The 18,241-nt window shown below is 38.2% G+C and overlaps 1 protein-coding gene across 1 annotated transcript in view; it reads left to right on the top strand.

The window, feature by feature from the left end:
* Positions 1 to 6,474: 6,474 nt before the first annotated feature.
* LIPA (lipase A, lysosomal acid type) overlaps positions 6,475 to 18,241 on the top strand; it is a 35,685-nt gene continuing 23,918 nt past the window's right edge. The window contains exons 1-3 of the mRNA XM_049764642.1: positions 6,475 to 6,516; positions 11,313 to 11,424; positions 13,546 to 13,663. Coding sequence (XP_049620599.1) covers positions 11,320 to 11,424; positions 13,546 to 13,663 — 223 coding nt within the window. The 5' untranslated portion in view covers positions 6,475 to 6,516; positions 11,313 to 11,319. The remainder of the gene's footprint in view (positions 6,517 to 11,312; positions 11,425 to 13,545; positions 13,664 to 18,241) is intronic.

The raw sequence follows: 18,241 nt of genomic DNA, 5'->3' as shown, positions 1-18,241 counted from the left end.
AAGTACCCTAAACTATTTTCAGGAAACAAAAATTTGGCTGGCCTACTTAGAGCATCCCCATATTTGAATTAAGTAAATAATTTAACATTTTTAATGGTTTGGATTTCCAATCAAATATCTAATTTGAGTATTTGAATGGCCCTCTTCACCTGATCACAGTTACTACATCAGAATTAGGGGACATTGACTTTATATTTATGTTTTGCAGTTATGGGTGTCCCTTAATTATAAATATAGGCAGACAATGACTCAGCATATGTGTCTCGAAAACTTAAAACACTTTTTAACAACACTCTATAACACTCTATTGGTATCTTCTATAACGTTATGCAGAAAGAGTCAAAGCTTCGGGCCCAGAGAGATAGTACAGCGGTGTTTGCCTTGCAAGCAGCCTATCCAGGACCAAAGGTGGTTGGTTTGAATCTCGGTGTCCCATATGGTCCCCCGTGCCTGCCAGGAGCTATTTCTGAGCAGACAGCCAGGAGTAACCCTTGAGCACCGCTGGGTGTGGCCCAAAAACCAAAACCAAAAAAAAAAAAAAAAAAAAAAAAAGAGTCAAAGCTTCACTAAAAGCTCAATTATAAAAACAAACTAAAAGGGAAAAACAGGATTTCCCCAGGAAATAAATATATAAAGCCCGTTTAACTTTAAATTTATTTATTTATTTATTTTGAGGACAAAATCTCTGCAGTGAAAAATCATGGAGAAAAAGACTAGTAATAAAATCCAGAGTAATCAACCTATTTGGTTTAAGAATGAAAAAATAGTGGAATAGGAAAAGGATGGGTAAAAGTTTGGGAGAGGAATGTTTGTATTTTTAAAGCAAAAGACACCCAATTTTAAAATTCAAGAAAGTGATGAAAAATACCCAGCCAGCATCAATGCTCACCAGGGGACAAATGAAGAAGTTTGTCCAGGAGAAAAAAATATTGATCCAAACTAAAACACCAATCGCTATATTTTTAGTTATGATTAATTACCATTTTGAACATATTGGTAAGTTATGCAGGTGAGCTAATACAAGTAATGGATCATACTACTTTTCTCATTCATTTAATTAACTGTCTGGATGCCCAGCCCTGGGATCACAGAGGCCCAGAAAAACTCAAAATTTAAGCATTTAATTTGAATGTCTGAAAGTTTGAATTCAAGCATATTATTTAAAACTACAGATTCTTTTCCTTTACTTACAGCCTAAGGAGCTATATGGATGCCAGTAAAACTTCCAAAGGTATGGCATGTCTCTCTTTCAATGTATATTATAGAAAGGCTTTTAGAAAAAAATATTGAAAAAGTCCCAAAGGTTTATATCATTGCTCATTTTGGGAATCACTGGACTAATAGCATTAACTGCCTCTGCTGTTGCTGCTGCTCCTGGAATAACCCTCCACCAGAGTATCCAAACTGTCCATTTTGTAAAGAATTAGCACAAAAATGCTATATTACTATGGTACAGTAACAACAAGTTGATGCTAAAAGTGTTATTCAGATAGCAGATTTGCAACAGCATTTGTTTTTCTAGGGGACAATATAAAAAAACTTACAAACCAAAGCTTGTCTAAAATGTAATTGGAACTTTACCCAGTTTTGTAGAACTACCAAAATATATAATGAAACACAATGATCCAGGGGCATTAATTAAAAAAAAAAGCATTGGCTTAATCAAGGAAATATTCTCATGATATACAGCTGTTATGGCAAGAAATATTTGATACTTTCTCTCATAAAGTGAGAGAACGTTTATTCCTTTCAGGTGACATTTTGATTTACAGCAGTTTCTTTGTTTGCAAATTTCCAGTGAGTAAGCAATACAAGACTGTATAATAATATAATAATGATGAATAACATTAATATTAATAATATAATATATTAATAATAATCATTATTATAATAATAATATAATACAATATTGTAAAAATACAAGACTTAAGGGAAACTGAAGATCTCCAGAATACTATCTTTCTCTCTCTCACTCCTTCTCACTCCTCTCTCACTATCATTCTCTCTTACACACACACACACACACACACACACACACACACACACACACATCCCACCACCTTGTAGCAACTATCTTTGTTAAAGTTTTGTTTTTTAATATTAAGGAGTGGGCCATAATTATAACCACTAAAATTAAGAATAGAATAAAATCTCATTTACTTGATGAAGGTTTTTTTTTAATTTTTGCTGTTGTTATTGTACTTTTTATATTCATTTATTCACAGATGATAACCTTGGCTTAATATACATGGTTGGCATTTTGAGAACTTTTCTTTGACCTTAATAATCATGGGCAATAAAGATAACCTTAAATCTTAATTTCCTAACTTATAAAATGAGAATTTGAATAAAGGGCTGAAACACAGGAATACTGCTCCATTTGATGCTCATTTCCCAGTGTTCCCCACCTGGATGTCATTGGTCCTTGCTTTGATTGGTCATTGCCTCTTAAAATTTTTTCATCTTTTGTGTCAAGTGCAATACTCTCAGTTTTCCTCCATCTTCACTGTCTTCTCAGATTTTTTATCTTGTGTATTTCTATATACATTCTTTGTTATTTATACTTACAATAAAGAGCATCTAGCCTTGTCTTTGACTTTGCTGTCTCTAAGCCAATTATTTCTCCATCATAGTGCTAGTCTAGAATTTTACTTTAAACACTGGTCTATATATAGCTTTGCTGATTTTTTTTTTCATACCCTTACTATGATTTTCTCCATTCAACTGATGCTGAGTTATCTAATGGTCTACATTAGACTCCCATCTTATTCAGCTCCATTTGACCCAAGATGGGGACAAGTAGGAAATTGGGAAGAAGAAGAAGAAGAATGAAATGCCAGAGAGCTTCTAGTTTTTCTCTTTGAGGTCAGTCTCTATAGAGATTGCAGTTCAGTAATATGAACCTTGGGTCTGTTGACACAGTTTTCACCTGACAATGCCTCAGCTCTTTCTGTTTTTCTAATCTCTGCAGGACCTGCCTACATCTTGCTTGGCTTCCCAGCAATTCCATTACACATGCAGCCATATTTTTGTTGTAGAATTCTCAGAGTAAATTCTGTTTCTTGGCTAGGTTTGAACTAATAGGAATTATTCTAACAGGCATTTAATAATAAACCTATAGAGAACAAACCTTATGATTTTCTTTCTAAGCTGCTCTTCATGGTACTTTTTGATTTTTTAATTTATGGAGATACCATTTTACTGAACTACTAGCAATGCCTTTGACATATTTTCTCTCCTGCTATTATCTGTCTTGATAGCAAATCCTAGTTTTCAGCTTTAATGAACATATATAGAGCCGACTACCTCTCTTCCACCTTCACTGCCTTCATTACTTATGTCCAAGCCATTCTTAATTTCCACGTGGCTGATTATAGTAGCTTTCTAACTTGTTTCCCAGTTCCCTTGTGGATCCAAGGAGTCATAATGAGGTTCTACAGTGTAAAATTCATTAATTTTCTTTTTTTGTTATTCATTAATTTTCTACTGAGAACTTCCAATTGGCTTCTCACCTTTATCAAAAGAAAAAATCATTGCCTTTTGATATTTATCTTTACAAATGGCTTCAAAATTCTTTTAGTACTTCTTGTTCTACTGCCCTTCCAACAAACATCATTTGCTGCAGACACACTGGCATCATTGTGCAGGCTAGGACCCATTATTAATATTTCTGTCTCAGAACTTTTGCTCTTTCTACTCTCAGGCTAAAAACCTCTTTTTCTTGTATCCATATGGCTCTTGATTATTTTTCTGTGCTCTGATGTCATTTCATCGGAATTCTTTCCAGATTACACATTGCAGAGCATTGTTTCAGGTTTTTTTTTTTTTTTTTTTTTTTTTTTTTTTTTTTGGTTTTTGGGCCACACCCGTTTGATGCTCAGGGGTTACTCCTGGCTATGCGCTCAGAAGTTGCTCCTGGCTTGGGGGGACCATATGGGACGCCAGGGGATCGAACCGCGGTCCGTCCTACGCTAGCGCTTGCAAGGCAGACACCTTACCTCTAGCGCCACCTTCCCGGCCCCCAGTTTTTTCTTAAATGGGGAGAACATTTTTTTTTACAAGACTATAGGTTTTAGGTGTACCATTTCATACTTCTTCAAATTATATGTTGTCATTCTACACTCCCCTGCGAAGCACTGTTATTAGCCCACCAGAGTGTGTAAGATCCCCTCCACCCTTTCAGCACAGTCCCTCAACCCTCAGTTTAACATTCTTAGTTCTGCAGCTAGAGTCTAAAGTTTGTTTTTATTTGACTTTATGCCCTTGCTTTGTTTTTATACGCATGAGTTAGATTGGCATTTGCTTTTCTCTTGTCTGGTTTAGCTGGATCCTTTACAGTTTCATCCATGATGTAGCAAAAAGGCAAGATTTCATCTTTTCTTCTAGCTGAGCAATGATCCATTATGTCTAAACAATAAACTAAACTAAAAAGTGCAGCAAGATATCCTGCTCTCTCTCTCTCTCTCTCTCTCTCTCTCTCTCTCTCTCTCTCTCTCTCTCTCTCTTTTTGGAAGAAGCATCATTTCTTTTCATTTCTAGAGCCTAAGGACTCTCAGTGAGGCGTCAACACTGCAAGTGTCATTTCTAGAGCAGAGCGCCAGGGGGCCAAATAAGAGACAAGCAAGAAAATCTTCCTCTTTAGGGCAGCTGATGCCCCAGACCTTCTCGGGCCCACTCACTGCGCATGCTCCAATCGAACGGGCAGAGTCTACTTTGTCCTCTAGTCGGTCTAAAGCTCTGATTGGTTGCAAGTCTAGTGAGTTGCGTGCTGGCTCCACCCCCTACCCGGTCAACCCCGCCCCCTGCATATCCTCCTGTCAACCAGGCCTGTTAGAAGTGCTTTTGCGGGGGATTCTGGACTGCATCCTGGGAAGAAGGGCGACTCCAGGCGAGTCCTGCTGGTCCTGTCTGTCGTCTGGTGCAGGTACGGCAGCTCGGGTAGGCCACCACGGCTTCAAGAGGGAGGACGGTGAACCCATCTCTGGTGCTCAGTCTTGCTAACCTTTAGCCTCTGCAGACCTGTGCATTGGTCTCCTAAGCCTGCATGCAAATCTGCCTGACCTGTCTACTGGTGCCTGTTCTGCAAGAGACCAGGATTTTTCACCCAGGGAACTAGAATTTGGGGGTGGAGTGGGGGGTGTTCTCTGTCTGTAGGTTCCTTCCCAGGGGCCTTCTATGTCCTAGTGAACCTTTAAACTTCAGAGGCTTCCAGGAAGCTTGATTCCTAGATTCCTCAATCTGGTCCCTTCTGTCCTCCACTCCACTTTGTTCTTAACTCTGGGCAGTTTGCCCAGACAATTTGAACTTGTTAGCCAGAAGGCATTCGCGGGCCTGTGGTGATTATTATCTTGCCTTCAGTACTAGTACTGAATCTTCAGATCTAATTAATCTCAGTATCCTACAGGGAAAAAAATGTATTAAAAAACACTGCAGAGTTAGCGGGGGAGTCATAACACAGATTAGAAGCAGTGAGAGCTTACTTAATTGTTTTATGATACTTTTTTAAAGTAAGAGGTACCAAAAGTAAAATAACAACAAATAGGTTTAAGATTTCAGTCTCTGAATGTCCAATCTATTTTCTTTTTCTTTTTGGAAAGACTGCGTGTCTGTGTGTGTGTGTTATATAATATTTTTATATTGAGGTACCTTGATTACAGACATGATTGTAGTTAGGTATCAGTTATGCTAAGAACACCCCCTTCACCAGTGCAGCATTCCAATGTGTATTGTCTATCTGATGTGTACCCGTCACCCTGGTATGGTTCTGGAAATTTCAAATTGAGTTAAACTCTTTTTATGCCCTCAGAAGAATAAAATGAGAACTGAAAGGCATTTTTTTTTGTAAGAATTTATTCAAGAGACAAAATTGATTAGCATATTGCAGTGAACTAACATAACATAATATAGTAACATAACATAACATAATATAATTAATATAATATAATAATACATGTAAGTCAAAGAACATTTCTGATTAAAACACAATTTTTTTATTGTAATGGCTTAAATATCTTTCACAGTAGTATTTTAGGTACATATTAACATTGAATCAGGGGAATACCCATCACCAAATATGTCCTCCCCCCCATCCCATTTCCCTTTCTGCAACCCATATACCCCACCATAACCCCCCGGGCTGTTAGAGTAGGTGGTCCCCTCTTTGTCTAGCTTACTATTAGTGATCATATATCTGTTTGGTCCTGGTACCCTCCCTTGTTTCCCCCTCTATTTAAGAGGCAGAGCGAGATAAATCGAGTTATGTGGCTTTGTTTGAAAAAAAGAAAAGCAATAGGTTGGGGTACAAAATAAGGAAAGAAAAGAAAGAAAAAGAAATCACATACGCTGAACATGGGCAGAGTCCTTCTAGAGGCTTTCAACCTCAGTTTGAGAGAGGATGTGAAAAAGGTAATTGAAACACCACAACAATACAGAAAGAAATATTAAATTAAATATCCAGTGAGCACTGGGTTGCTGAAATATAGAAAGAACTAAGAAAGTTGCTGAGAATCCAGAAAAGTATGTTCATGTTTTCTACTTTGGGCCCAGGGTGGTGTTCAAGTGATGGGGCTGCCCATGTCTTACTTGTGGGAAGGCTTGGGTTCAATTCCCAGGGCTTTATGCTCCCTCTTCCCCTGGGTGTCACTGAAGATGCACAACAATAAAAGGAAAAAAAAACAAAACAAAACAAAGAGAGAATTACTTGCCAAGAAGAGGGAAATTCTCCTAGTGTTGTATTGGATGGAAACAGTGAGCTGAGTGACATTTTCTATTGAGTATCTTCAGCTGCTAACTTTATGAGATTTTTCTCTGTAGACAGCATGGACAGCTGGCTCTAGAATAGGGACGGAAATGAAAATAATGGTCAGTGATTTTAATCGTTACTGATTTCCTGTTCAGAACTCTTCTCATTCCCTAAGGCATTATGATATGAGGAATACAGGATCTCTATACACCAGAATTCTTAATTTTTTGGGTTTATTATTATTATTTTTTTTTGGCCACACTCTGTGACACTCAGAGGTTACACCTGGATCCGCGCTCAGAAATGAGTCCTGGCAGGCTCAGGGGACCATATGAGATACAGGGTTTCAAACTGGGTCTGTCTTGGATTGGCACGTTCAATAGAAACGCCCTAGTGCTGAAATTCATTTATAATCTTCTGAGAGCAAAACCAGTTTCTTTAGAAAAACTACGTTTTTCTGAAAACCTACGAAAAACTAAGTTTAAGCACATTTCACTTATTTATTTTGAGAATTATTTAAGCTCCACGTTTACAAAATTGTTCAGACTTAAGCTTTCATCATAGAATACATCACCCTTCATCAGTGAAGCCTCATCCCCCACCCTTTCTCCCTAGGTAACTTGACCTAGGTAGATAAGGTTTTGACCAGAGGGGATTGAGGCCCTTTTTGCCCTCTCACGCTCTTTTGGTCTTTGACCAGCATGGAGGTCAAAGGGAAGATGGCTGAAAGGAGTTAAGATGCAGGGCTAGCTAAGAATGGCTGTATGCTTGAAAGGTTATTATATAGGCCACACATGTGGTGGACAGGGTATGAATAAAGCTGATACTTTCTGATGCCTGTCTCTGGATGAGTCTGATTCTGCCATTCATCTAAACCTGGGACCCGCCAGCTGAATGGGGATTGCGGAGCCACGTGGCCTGGGATGGCAGAGAAAGATCCCTCCATCCACCTCCATCCAGATCCATCGTTAATTATTTAACAGAACAATCAGTATACTTTTTCCATCACTAATGCCTCGGTCCCCTCATATCTCTTTCCTTCCTGTCTCTGAGACATGAATTTTGCTTCTCTATGTCTCTCTCTGTTTCTTTCTTTCTTTCTCTCTCTCTTTCTGTCTCTTTTTCCTTTTTTAATACTGTGGTTTGCACTATCATTAAAGACTACCATGCATTGTCTCTTTATACCCTTTCAGCAACTGGTCCTTGTCCAGAGTGATAAGTTCCAACTATCATTGTCATAGTTGACCTCTCTCTACTCTAACTGAACACACTGCTCTTTGTGGTAAGCTTCCTACTTTGGACTGGTCCTCCCATCCCTCATCTCTAATGTCTCTGGATATTATTACTGTATTGCATTTTATTTTTCTTTTATCTGACAGATGAGTTAGATTATTTTATGTCTATCCTTCTACCTCTGACTCATTTCACAGTCTAATAATCTTCATGTCCCGTCCATGTGTAAGCAAACTTTATGACTTCATTTTTAGTTATGGCTGCATAATATTCCTTTGTGTAGACATAAGATGTACTACAGTTTCTTTAGCCACTCATCTTTTGTTGGGCATCTGGGTTGTTTCCAGATCTGGCTATTGTAAATAGTGCTGTGCTGAACATAGAAGTGTAAAGGCCATTTTTTTTTTGTATTGTATTTTTGTGATCCTGGGGTAAATCCCTAGGAGTGGTATGGCTGGGCCATATGAGAGCTCAATTTCTAGCTTTTTGTTTTGTTTTGTTTTGGTTTTTTTTTGGGGGGGGCCACATCCTGTGATGTTCAGGGGTTACTCCTGGATATGCACTCAGAAATTGCTCCTGGCTTGGGGGACCATATGGAACGCTGGGAGATTGAACCACTGTCTGTCCTAGGCTACCATAGGCAAGGCAGACACCTATTGCTTGCACCACTGCTCCAGCCCCACTTTGTAGCTTTTTGAGGAATCTCCATATTGTTTTCCATAAAGGTTGGATTAGACTTTTCCCCACCAGCAGTGAATGAGAGTCCCTTTTTCCTGCATTCTCAGCAGCACTGGTTGTTCTTGTTCTTTATGATGTTTGCCAGTCTCTGTAGTATGAGATGGTACTTCATTGCTGTTTTAATTTGATCTCCCTAATGAGGAGCAATTTTCATGAGACACACGTTATTTAAAAACAGCTGTTTTGTGCCAGAATTGGAGTCAAGTGGTAGAACACTTGCTTTGCACATGTGAGGCCCTTGTGCAATACCCCGAACTCCATCATTCCAAGCTGTGCTGGAGTGACCCTTCTCAAAATAAAATAAGATATTTTCTTATTAAAATACAAGAACATAATATAAAATGGCATGTATACAGTTTTATAAGTTTTGCTATGTATACTGTGAAACTATGAGTTCATGCAATATATTGAACCTACCCATTTCCCACAGGGGTTTGTCCAAACCTCTCCTTAGTAATGTTTACTTCCTGTCTTCTTTTTCAGAGAGCCATCGATAATGTTTTGCTTTCCAAAGGGGATGTGAGAGAGATAGATAGAGAAAATATGAATCACATGCTCAAGAAAGTATGAAAGTAGGAAATTGTACATCTCAAGAGAAGATACAGGCAACATGTACTTGGGCACCGTGTACTCAGGCAGCACATGTGCCCCTACTTTTTTTTTTTTAAGTTTTAAATAAATAAAATTATATGGTGTTAAATTTCTTAGCTTCAAAATTTGGAGATTAAATTATGTTATTGTGTGTTTCTTCCTTTACATTGATGAGTAATATGCAATTTATTGTATGTTGGTTTACTCATCCATTTGGGGCATTTACCAGTTTTTGAGTATTTGACATGAAACATTTATAAACATGTTTTGTGTAAGATTTTGCATGCACATACACTTTGAATCAACTTTCATGATGGTGTGAGATATGGATTTAGCTTTAATTTGACACGTGTGCATTTTCTTAAGTGATTGCATACTCTTAAAAATAGGTAGGGATATTTAAAAAAAAAGACAATAGCCAAAGACAATAGAGACTAGGACCAGGAGGACCAGTCCATGGTAGGAAGCTTGCTACAGTTAGCATGGGAGGGCAGTTAGGGCAGAGAAGGGACCACTATAACAATAATCATTGAAAATGGGTCATTCTGGACAAGGACTGGGTGCGGAAAGGAGAGAAAATGATATGCATGGTATCCCTTCAGTAATAGTATTGCAAACCACAGTGTGGAAAAGGGAAAAAAGCGAGAGAGAGAGAGAGAGAGAGAGAGAGAGAGAGAGAGAGAGAGAGAGAGAGAGAGAGAGAGAAGAGAGAAAGAGGACAGAGAGAGGACAGAGAGAAGGGAGAGAGGGGGAGAGAGAGAAGAGAGAAAGAGGAGAGAGAGGACAGAGAGAAGGGAGGGGGAGAGAGTGAGAGTGAGAGAGAGAGAGAGAGAGAGAGAGAGAGAAAGAGAGAGAGAGAGAGAAGAAAAATGTCTACCATAGAGGCAGGTAGGAGAGAGGGTGGGATGGAAACTGAAGACATTGGTGACCAGAAACCTGCACTTGGTGAATGATGGTGTACATTGTATTACTGAAACTCAATCAGGAACAACGATATATCTTTGTATCTCATGGTGATTCAATTAAAAATTTTATTTATTAAAAAAAGAATTAAAAAAAAAAGATAGGAGGCTTGTGCTATAGTAGTACCAGCTCTGCAGGTTCTATGGCTGGGGTGACTTTGGGAGTTCCTTCCCTTTGGCTTTAGGTTTTGCTATGCTGTGTGTTTTGTGTTCTACTGTCAACAACTAAATGGTTGTTGCCAGGGGAGGGGGTGGAAGTGGGAGGCGGGGGTATGGGAGAGGGGAGTCTCTAAAGGAGAGGAGGTGATGGCGTTCTTCCCCTCCTTTGCTCCTGGAAACTTGCATTTCACATCTTCCTTCAGATGACAGATCTACTTCCTGTCATATAATTTGGGGTAACAAGAGCCGAGAATAAATAGTGGAGACAAATACTAACGTTGACTGGATATGAAGATGCTTCATTCACAATTGGAAGAGCAATGATATGTGTATTGGGGTGGGTTACAGGGCCTGGAATTGTGCTGACCTTCATGTTTCTTAACCTCATTTTATCTAAGTTCTCCAAGTGTTATTTCTTCAGAAAGGTTTGTAGAGTGGAGGTGAATGGGTGTGCTAGACTCCAGAGCAGCTGGGATTGAAACATGAAGAGGATTCTAATAGAAAGTAAATTTTGTTGAGTTATTTTTCTGTTCCTCATATGACAGGAGTCATGTGTTTCATATTTTTTATTTTTATTTTTTTTTTTAGTTTTTGGGCCACACCCGGCAATGCTCAGGGGTTACTCCTGGCTGTCTGCTCAGAAATAGCTCCTGGCAGGCACGGGGGACCATATGGGACACCGGGATTCGAACCAACCACCTTTGGTCCTGGATCGGCCGCTTTCAAGGCAAACGCCGCTGTGCTATCTCTCCGGGCCCATGTTTCATATTTTTATCTATATTTCATTACCCCTAAAACTGATTCCTAATAATTAATGGGGACATTACCCAACCAGTAACTGTGGTGATAATAAAATTTGGTTAAGTACAATAAGATGTTCTATGCAGAGTGAAAATGCTGCTCTTGGGGCTGGTGGTCTGTGTGGCCTTTGGGAACTTGCACCCCGAAGTATCTGGAAGAGAGCTGACCCTGGTGGATCCTGAAATACATATGAATGTGGTGAGTTTTTCAAAGTCAATTGCATTTTTAAATGAATCTGTGATGAATGTTAATTATTTTCTTCAATCCCACCAGTGGCTCTGTATAAAGCCACAAACTAATCTTTGTTAGATCTTTATGCTTTTTTATTTGTCTTCTGAATATTAGTATCAGTTTGCTGGATTTTCAGTTTGTAGATTTTACAAATTCATTTCTCTCTCTCGCTTTTTCATTATTTTGGGTCACACACTGATGCTGAGGGGTTACTCCTGGCTCTGCACTCAGGATGCTTGGGGAACCATATGGGATATTGGGGGTTCGGGATCATATGGGAGTTGGGCATCGAATTAGGTCAGCTATTTGTAAGGCAAGCTGGACTATCTCTCTGGCCCCCTCATTTTATTTTTAAACTGCTTCTTAATAAGTGATAACATAGGATAAATTCATTTCATTAAGTCTCACTGAATTGTATACAGAGCAATAAGCTGTCAAAAATTTTCAAGAATATTACTACTGGGTTTAGCTTTGATACTAGTACTTTGATCACATATTGTGATATGCCATATTCAGGGAGTAGAGTGTCATACAAAAGTAAAAGCATCTGAAAATCTTTTTATTAGAATGAGTAAGCAAATATATTCCTATAGCTAAATATATATATATATATATATATATATATATATATATATATATATCAGTTGTTAATCTTAAGGAAACTAAACTCATTGAAGCATAAAACTACTGGGAAAATACTTGTTATATAAGAATTTTAAAATGAGATAATGCAGTAACCCAAGTGCAACTAGGCAGTCTTATACGGAGATAAATTCATAATAATCTCAGGGAATATGGTCTTATGTCAGGGTTTTTCTTAGCCAAATTATTTTTTTTTAATTATTTTTTTATTATTTTAATTATGACAACAAAGATGCAAAGAAAGAGGACCAGGTAAAGTTACAGTGGAAGCCCAATCACCCATAAACAGAATTCTCGGTAGTCCCATCGATGATATCCCAGCCTTGAACTTTCAGCCAAAGAACACTAATAGAAACAAAACTGAACACCTGTACAATACAATTACTTTGTCCCTCAAATCCCCAGTTGTAGTACATACTATTTCTTAGCAGCACACAATATAATCTAAAGACATTAGACCTATGTAACTCCCTAAACATTGAGGGCAACGTACATTTCTCTAGTTCCATGCACATGCTAACTAGTTTAAGTTAACATCAAAAGTTTTAGTGGCTTGTTTTTCTTAAGAATTGGAATCAAGGGAACATAGTAAAAAATGGTATTAAAGTGGCATTTGTTTGCATAGGCCCACCAAAACATAAGGGACATGGAAAGACAAATTATGGTCTAAATACAAGGAGACCTTACCCCTGAAGTTTCCTGGCACAGGACTGACTCCAGGCTCCAGGCAAATTATTTTTTTTTATGAACCTCCCTTAAATTTTTGTCTATACAAAATAAGAAAATAAAAAACTTTCAGGTATTTCTGCTAGAGAAGCTCATGAGAACTTATTATAGTAGTCTAGTCTCTTGGATAATAATTATTCATATTCCAATGTACTTATTACTGACAATAGTCCCATAGATCTTTTATTAGGAAAAGTAAAATTTCATTCTAATTTGTTTTCTTCTATCCTCATTCTTTAACCCAGCCTGGATATTCTAATGTAATTGTATTCATCCACTGATAAAAATGGATCTAATCTTTGTTTATTTTTTCAGAATGGCCTCTCTTAAGGCAAGAAAAATTATAGGTTATAATGTTAGCTGATATATTTAGAAATAAAATAAGTGTTTATTTGTATTTGGGAATCCGGATGGAAACAAATAGCCTCAAATAGCCTCAAAGAATTAGATTTTAGAACAAACTAAAATGATGAAGCCAAAGTTTAATCAAACCAAACCAAAATTTAAACCAAAGTTTAATCTGTAAGTATGATACACAGATAAACAGTGAAGGATTTCCTTTTGTGGTGGAATGTTGATTGCTAGATTGAACAACTAAATTTCAGTAGATTTAAATTTCCTAAATTCGGCCTTTCCTTACTTTGTCATCTCCTTTACTTGCTACAGTGGAAGATCTTTTAAATTCTGTTTTCAGAACCTTCATTGTTCGTTTTATCATAGACTGAAATTATCTCTCGTTGGGATTTCCCTGCTGAGGAATACTTCATTGAGACCAAAGATGGTTATATTCTTGGCCTTCACCGAATTCCTCATGGCAGGAAGAACTTTACTGACAAAGGTATGTATATTTTCATGGGGAGTTAGGAAAGTTCTGAAAAGTAATGGCATAGTTGAAATTTGGAGAAATTCGTATTAGTAATTAACTTCAGATTTGAATTTAAAACATTGAAACATTTAAAACATTTACAGATCAAAGTACAAAAAGGGTGATGTTTAATGAAGGCATATAAGAATACTTTAAAAAAAAAAGAAGTAAGAATAAGAATCTCTAATTTCATATATTGCTTAAAGATTCCAAAATGAGATTTTTTGGGGGATATGCTAAGGATCTTTGCTTTCTTCATTCTGAAGAGTTTTGTTATTTAATGAACATTTAAAACATTTATTTTAATACTTAAAGTATTGAATAGATAGTATTTTCTACTTAAAAGTTATTTTACTTTTTTTTTTTTTGTTTGTTTTTGGGCCACACCCAGCGATGCTCAGGGATTGCTTTTTGCTCAACATTCAGGAATAATTCCTGATAGTTCTCAGTGGATTATATCGAATTCTAGGGAGTGAACCCAGGAAGGCCACATGTAAGCACATGTAAGCACCCACTTAACTATTACTCTGGCCCTGTGAAAGTTATTTTAATTTTTGAATAACCTATGTAGTCACATAATTTAAAACTTAAGGAGAATATTAGTGAAATAGTTCCCTCTCAACTATTCCTTTTCCTCCAATATCTATTTTACTAGTTTCTTTCTGAAAATCTTTTTAGAAGCAAATAGAAACACATTATATTTTTTCTCTATTAATGTAAAGCTAGCATAGGTGACCTACTAATGATAATTTGGGCCGTGTCTAGTTTTCTCTTCACCAAGTGGATTTCTAGAAATAATCTTTTGTGTATGCAAGTTTATTTATAAGATATATTTTAAGAACTAGAATTTGGAGTGGGAGGGCTGCATTTGTGCTTTTGAAAGATATTGTAAAATTGTTTTCCACGTGGGGCTTGTTCTTAGTTGAGAGATAACTAGTGTGAATCATTGTTGAAAGGTCAAAACAAGCTTGGGGACTATACCTCTTGTCCAATTATTTTTGCTCTTTAAATAGTGCAATGAAAGCAGCTAATGAGATAAGCAGATGATGGATATGGAATATGTAGAAAATGAGCTGATCCTTGGTGTTTTTTGGGGTTAGAGAGAAGAGGTAGGGACCTCAGCTGCCTCTCCCCCTGAGGACTTCTTTGCTTTCACCACTGCCCCAGATTCCTCATCTGTAAGAACATTTGTTTATCTGGGATGAACTCAAAGTCCCCCTTTTTTGTCTTACCACTTCCTGGTTTTCTTGTTTATATTCTCTCACTCTCTTTACTCTATGTGGCGAGGGGGAGGGGGGCGACATGTTCAGTGTGGGACAGTGGGCACCCATGCTCTGCGGATGAGGAACTAGACTGAAAATACCCTTATGTAGATTTGGTTGAAGCAGGACATCGCCTCTTTTTCCTGCTACACAGACCTCCCTAGGGGGCACCAGTGATGTGTATATCACATCATTTGTCATCTCATTATAGAGGGAAGTTTTAAAGCAAATCTGTGATAAGTGGCTCAGTTTTCTAAGGTAATATTTCTCAGCCAGGTGCCCTTTGAGCCGTCAGGGCCATGGTAAAAATCACTTAAATGAGTGGCCAGAGACTAGTGCACAAACCAATAGGAAGGGGGTGTGTAGCACAGGAAGAAATCAAAGCTGGCAGGGACCAGGATCAAAAAATGGCCAAGAAAAGCTAATTTAAGGGAATTTGTGATTTTCCTAACTTGCTCACATGCTTCTCTGCTGGCTTCCAGGGGTCCTCAAACTTTTTAAACAGGGGGCCAGTTCACTGTCCCTCAGACCATTGGAGGGTCTGACTATAGTAAAAACAAAACTTATGAACGAATTCTTATGCACACTACATATATCTTATTTTGCAATGAAGAAACAAAACAGATACAAATACAATATGTAGCCCGCGGGCCATAGTTTGACGACTACTAAATTCTGGAATGAAAGCCCTTCAATGTCTTTCATGCTTTTTCAGAAGGAGTGTTGGCAGAAGAGTTATTTTGGTTCATTGGAGCCAAATAGACTAAAAAAAAAAAAAAAAAAAAAAGATAAGATACTTCCCATAAAACTGGTACTTTTCTTCTTGATCATACCACCTGGCTTCCTCTTTTATTAATAACACCATTGTCCTAACGATCAACTAGAAACCGCAGAATCATCCTGGAATCTATTTCTTAGGTAGCTGACAAATTCTGTCTGGCTCTGTCTACACTGAGGTAGTTTCAGTTCCTCCTTTACTTCACTTTTTTTTTTTGTTTGTTTGTTTTGGTTGGGTTATTGGGTCATACCTGGCAGCGCTCAGCGGAATCACTTCTGGCAGGCAGGGGGCACCATATGAGATGCCAGGATTCGAACCACCATCTGTCCTGCATCGGCTGCATGCAAAGCAAACACCCTACCGCTGTGCTATGTTTCCAGCCCATCCTGTTTTTCATTTTTGCCAGACCACCATCTGACCTCATTCCCTTGTTATCATCTAACTAGGTGCCTGAGGTCAGCTTAGAACCTAAGAAAGGATGGCACCACTTAAAAAAATGTTTTCCCATTGAAGTTACATTAATATGTAGCATCACATGAAGATGTCAAATCATTTACAGTTTTGAAGCTTCCCATAAATTAGAGAGAATTCAAATAGGAATATAAAATTTTACTTAAATCATTGTATATAATATTTTTATATGATATATAATTCACTTTTAAAACATTATCTTTATAATGATATATGCTGTTTTTTGGAGGGGGCACTCTTGGTGGTGCTCAAGGGTTACTCCTGGCTTTGTGTTCAGAAATTGCTCCTGGCTTGGAGACCATTTGGGATGCCAGGGTTTGAACCCAGGTCTGTCCTGGGTCAGCTGCATGCAAGGCAAATGAACTCCCATTATGCTACCACTCCACCCCCAAACTTTTGTTTTTGGTTTGGGGCCACACCCAGTAGTGCTCAGGAGTTACTCATGGCTCTGTGCTCAGAAATCACTCCTGGCAGGCTCAGAGGACCATATAGGATGCTGGGGATTGAACCCAGTTTTGTTCAGGTTTGGCTGCATGCAAGGCAAATGCCCTACCACTGGGCTGTCACTCAACTTCCAGCTCCCTAATTATTTGAGCAGGAAAGAGATGGTAAAGAGATTTTTTCCCCTTGTACTCCAGATGCCTTGCTAATATTCCTAGTGAGCAGATTATCTCATTCTAGTATGGGGTTGACTTATATGTGTGTACTCTGAGCTGTCTTCCTCCGTCTCTGCAGCCACTCTTTGGAATTCGAGAGTGATCTTTGTTTTCTGTGCATCTCTTATAGCAATTTGTAACACTCCATGGTCTACATGGCTGACCTGAGTTTGAGTTTCATTAGGGGTAATTCTCAGAATGAAGGTATTTAACCAGATGAAAGTAGTGGAACCTTCTCTCCTGGGATAAAACAAAGTTATATCTCTGTACACACTGATGTAACCATTATAAATATGTGATCCCCATAAAGAATTCTTAGTTTAAGATGAGCATTTGGTCAAGTTTCTACTAACATACTGAAAATTCTTGGCTCACTGGGGAAGCTTAGGCCTGGTGGTTGTGTGTTAAGCAAACTTTTCTATCATGTGTTGACCTACTCCCACATTGTTTGACCTTGATAAGGGAACTGAAATTAAGAAATCTGTCATTTCTAGGGAAGTGACTCTTAGCCTAACTTCTGAAAGTTATGATACTAGCTCTAGAAATATTGCAGAGTCTTGCTGACCCAAAGATTTGGAGAGGTCACATTTTTTTTTAAGAAGGGAGAGACTGGCTCAAAAGGTCCTAGGGGCCAACCAGTAGCAATTGCCTTTGACATTTCAGTGCAACAGTCCAAGGATACAATGCTGAGGGCTTGCACTTAAAATTAATATATATATATGTGTGTGTGTATATAATACATATAATATATACATACATATATATACATATATACATACTGGTGATGCCCAGTTCTTACTCCTGACTCTGTGCTCAAAGATCATTCCTGGTGTGGTTCAAAGGGTCATATGTGGTGCTGGGATTAAAGCTGGGTCAGCTGTCTGCAAGGCAAACTCCCTTTCCACTGTACTGTTGCTCTGGTCCCAAGAGTTTGCATTTCAAACACACTTCCCAGTGGATCCCAAGGATTGAGAAATTTAGGTTTGAGAAGCCAGGTTTTAGATTAATACTACCATAACTTCTACTGGATGAGACAGTTCGGTTTGAAAAGGGAAACATATCTGTTCAAGGTCAAAGGGTAGTGTCCTGACCAGCGTGGCCATGAATTCACTGTTTTGTAAACTAGAGAATATATCCTTGTTTAGTAAGGATTACTCAAGTTGACCCCATGATAGTCAGAATTGTTGGATCATACCCTGCTTCACCCCAAACAAAGACTTTCCCCCGCTTCCTCTTTCTTTTCACCCAGCCTTTTTGACCTGTAAAATGCCCATCTAGACTAGATTAATTTGAGATAGGTACTTTTGTCTGTCACTGGATGCTCCCCGTCTTGATGGATTGAGCTGGGTCAATATAGAGAGGTCAGTTTGGTGGGCTCCAGACC

Source organism: Suncus etruscus, chromosome 17 (assembly GCF_024139225.1).
Source record: "Suncus etruscus isolate mSunEtr1 chromosome 17, mSunEtr1.pri.cur, whole genome shotgun sequence".
In the NCBI taxonomy this organism is placed as follows: domain Eukaryota; kingdom Metazoa; phylum Chordata; class Mammalia; order Eulipotyphla; family Soricidae; genus Suncus; species Suncus etruscus.
Note: the sequence above shows the minus strand (reverse complement) of the source record. Positions and strands in the feature narration are given on the sequence as shown.